This window comes from Elephantulus edwardii, unplaced genomic scaffold (assembly GCF_000299155.1).
Source record: "Elephantulus edwardii isolate Elephantulus edwardi_28Jun2011 unplaced genomic scaffold, EleEdw1.0 scaffold00060, whole genome shotgun sequence".
In the NCBI taxonomy this organism is placed as follows: Eukaryota; Metazoa; Chordata; class Mammalia; order Macroscelidea; family Macroscelididae; genus Elephantulus; species Elephantulus edwardii.
In genome coordinates, this window is record NW_006399810.1 from 12,927,261 (window position 1) to 12,930,700 (window position 3,440).

General features: G+C 32.5%; 1 protein-coding gene across 1 annotated transcript in view; it reads right to left on the reverse strand.

Annotated features, from left to right (window-relative positions):
• The window catches only part of NCAPG2 (non-SMC condensin II complex, subunit G2), a 103,266-nt gene extending 100,226 nt beyond the window's left edge, over positions 1-3,040 (reverse strand). Inside the window, exons 1-3 of the mRNA XM_006887661.1 lie at positions 2,858-3,040; positions 2,269-2,383; positions 602-756 (exon numbers count right to left, since the gene is read on the reverse strand). Coding sequence (XP_006887723.1) covers positions 602-756; positions 2,269-2,383; positions 2,858-2,884 — 297 coding nt within the window. The 5' untranslated portion in view covers positions 2,885-3,040. The remainder of the gene's footprint in view (positions 1-601; positions 757-2,268; positions 2,384-2,857) is intronic.
• Between the last annotated feature and the right edge of the window lie 400 nt (positions 3,041-3,440).

The following is a 3,440-nucleotide window of genomic DNA, read 5'->3' on the forward strand; positions in this document are numbered from 1 at the left end:
GCTGGAGAAGGAGGGACAGTCTCTTCCTGTACCAGTGAGATCCGATTTGATGGCACACACACACAAAATAATAAAACTTTAAAAAAAGAAAAGAAAAGAAAAATTCTGAATCCTTCTCCCCTGCTTTTTCTCCTTGTCTAGGATTCAAACAAGAACTTGAAGGGGAGGACCAAAAAAAAAAATCCACATACTAGGGTGGTAGGAGGCAAAGACTGACATGCTGATTACAATAAAAAGTCAAAGCACTAATTCATTGTTGTTGTTGAGTACCGTTGAGTCAGAACTGACCCATAGCTGACCTCCAGCAGGTTTTATAGAGTCAGTTAATCACATGGGAGAAAACTGTCCAGCCTCCTTCTTTGGAGCAACTGGTGGTTTCAAACCAAGTACCTTTGGGATTGCAGTGCAGCTTCTTACCATTAGGCAAATAGAGCTCCCTATTCCTTTACTGTCAAGTCTCTAAATGTTTTCATTTTAAAAACAATTCTAATTAATAAAGGCACTATAGTCAAGTCTCCATTACACTAACAGCCAAAGAATTCCTAGATAATGTAAATACATGAATTTTTCAACTAAAATATATTTTAAAAACTAAGCATACTGTTTTAGTCTCAAGACTCTTCCTTAATAACATGATAAATGCTGTTTTTCCCATCTCTTCTTTGGCAGACAGGCCTTTCTCCCACCAAGAAACACAAAGATCCTGAATGGAATTATGCATTTTTCGTTCAGATGCAGGTAATGCATATAAAATTCCTAGAAGAGAATATATTAATTTTCCAATTAGTAATGCAAATTTGTTAGTTCAGATTTAATAGTGTATAATTTTGCAAGTTACAGTATTTTGGTAAGCAAATAGTAATTTATATTTGCTCAATATTTAAATACATTATTCACAAAGTACAAATGATGTTAATAAAAAGTCACTTTTCAAATATTACACAAGAAAATTCACTAGAACAAAGGATTTTAGAACTAGACGATTCAGAAAGATCATACTGCTCAAATTCCTAATTTTAGAGAGGTGGAAACTAAGGCCATCAAAATCTAAGTCTACTGTCATAGGAACACTGTTAGCACCAGAGCAGGAGCAGGGGTCCTCTTTAAAGCTCCCTCACTGTGTTGCTCTCAAATTTTGGTTTATAGGTGAAAGGAGTAAAAACAACTAGTATAATTAGCACAAAACCACAGTGCTTTTATTACCAGTAAATATGAAGAACAAAATTAATAATGTCCTCATATTCATAATCAATAGCTATCTGAATTCCACTGACTATGCCTACAACAGTGCAAAATTCATTAATTAACTGGGAAGTTGGGAGTAATAACAATGCTGGCACTGATAATTTTACAAAACAGTTATTCAGACACTGTGTAAACAAGGTAATAGTCACAAAACAGTTGCGAGCTACTATTACATTGATAACCCATTGCTATCAAATGAGTTTTGAATCATAGTGCCCCTCCATCAGGTTTCTGAAACTGTAACTCTTCACAGCTAAAACCTGCCCATCATTCTCCCATAGAGAAGCAGCTGGTGGATTCAAACTGCTGATCTTTTGGCTAGCAGTCTACTGTGTTACACATTATGCCACTAGGGCTCCTTATCATATTAAGAGTCGTTTTTAAATAATGTATTTCAGTGCAAATTCTGAATAAAGCAACATACTAAACATAAATCCAAGTAATGCTGAGAATGAAAAGCTAGGTAAGAGAACATGTTACATGAAACTAATTATACTTATGCTATGTTTTGGGAATTTTCTTAAGAAATCATTACTTGAAATAACATTACTTTCATATCTCTATAGTACTTTAATACAAACTTTTATAATTAGATTTTCTCATTCAGACTTGTGTCCTTCCTAGATTAATAACAACATAACTCTACAGTTTAATTACAGCTTGAAGAGTACCATAATTTAAATCTTAACACAGTAAAACTGCTCCAGGAATTCCTCAGGTCATGTTCATAAAATATTTAAAGAAAAATAATGTCACAAATTTGCGGTAAAATTATCTGGCAATAATCATAAATTGAGAAACTTATACCCTTCTTTTTAAAAAGCTCATGATCTAGCAAACTAAATAAACCCACCAACAATAGCAGTTAGCTGGTCAACAATGCCTATCTTTATCATCAGAAACATTTACAAAGTTACACCTTAATATCAATACTGTCTCCACATGACAGCACTACATCTTTTTCAATGTATCAGTTAGATTTCTTCCTTCTAAAAATTCCATAGTGTAACAAAGGCACTTTACCATTTAGTATGGTGGCACACTCCAGCAAGGCGTCATACTTCTCACTCCCATTTATTAGAGATACACACATAACCATCACAGATGTAACTGCATTAATTATTTCTATGTTTTTCTTCTATAAATTTAAAAGAAAAAAAGTCAATGCACTAGGAATTAAAATTACGTTTAAAAGTTACTAAATTTTTAAAATTAGAGTCAAGATTTTTAGCTTATTCTAAAAAAGTGAATGTTGAATACATACACAGAACAGCTGTCCTAAAAGAATAATAACACTGAGTCCAGGATTAATAGTAGGAATAAAAAGTGAGTAAAACTCCAATAAACAGATTTCATCTAATTTCAAGCTTTCACTAGTGTCTCACCTTAATTTAAAATTAAATTACACAAATGTAGCAGGAATATATCTTTCCTATTCCTTCCCCTGCTATATTGTAACCATGTGCCAATAAAAACATCACCACCGCGACCACAAAAAAATCTCCAAAATTATTCCTTGGCTTTTAAATGTTTAAAAAAAAAAAGTCAATAATATACCCTAAATAATACTTTCTAATAAAGAGGAAAATTTTATTTTAAAGACGAGTATTACCATTTTTGAATCATGTTCTATTTCCATGTCATCTTCAGTTTTGATTTTTACTATCTGCCACTCATCCACTGGGCTTTCTAACAACACATCTGTTAATAAATTCTTGAGTCGTTGCCATAGTTCCTCTTTCTGTTTACTTGATAATTCATCTAATAATTCACTTAGATTGAAAGGGTCAGAGGCATCTTTCTGTAAAACAGAAACCAGGTCTTACATTTCAATACACATTCAATAGTAACTGTAAAGGATGGCATAAAATTATTACACATAAAGCTGCTAAACGCCAGGGTTGACTAGTAGAGAGTACCTTTTTAAGACCCTGAAATAAAGCATTTCAGTTCTAAGTTACAATCCAAAACTTTGTCATTATCTTAATCCATATTCTAAAGGTGTAAAGTATGGTGAAGAGTCATCAGAAGTAGATACCTCTACCATTTTTTCCTAAACTTTTGGAGTTGAAAATTTCACCCAATTAAAAAACTCTCTATAATCAAACAAAATGCACATCATTTCCAGGTGTATATAGTTACAATAATTAAAGCAACAATATTAAAATAGAACTATGAAGACAACTCCCAGTTCA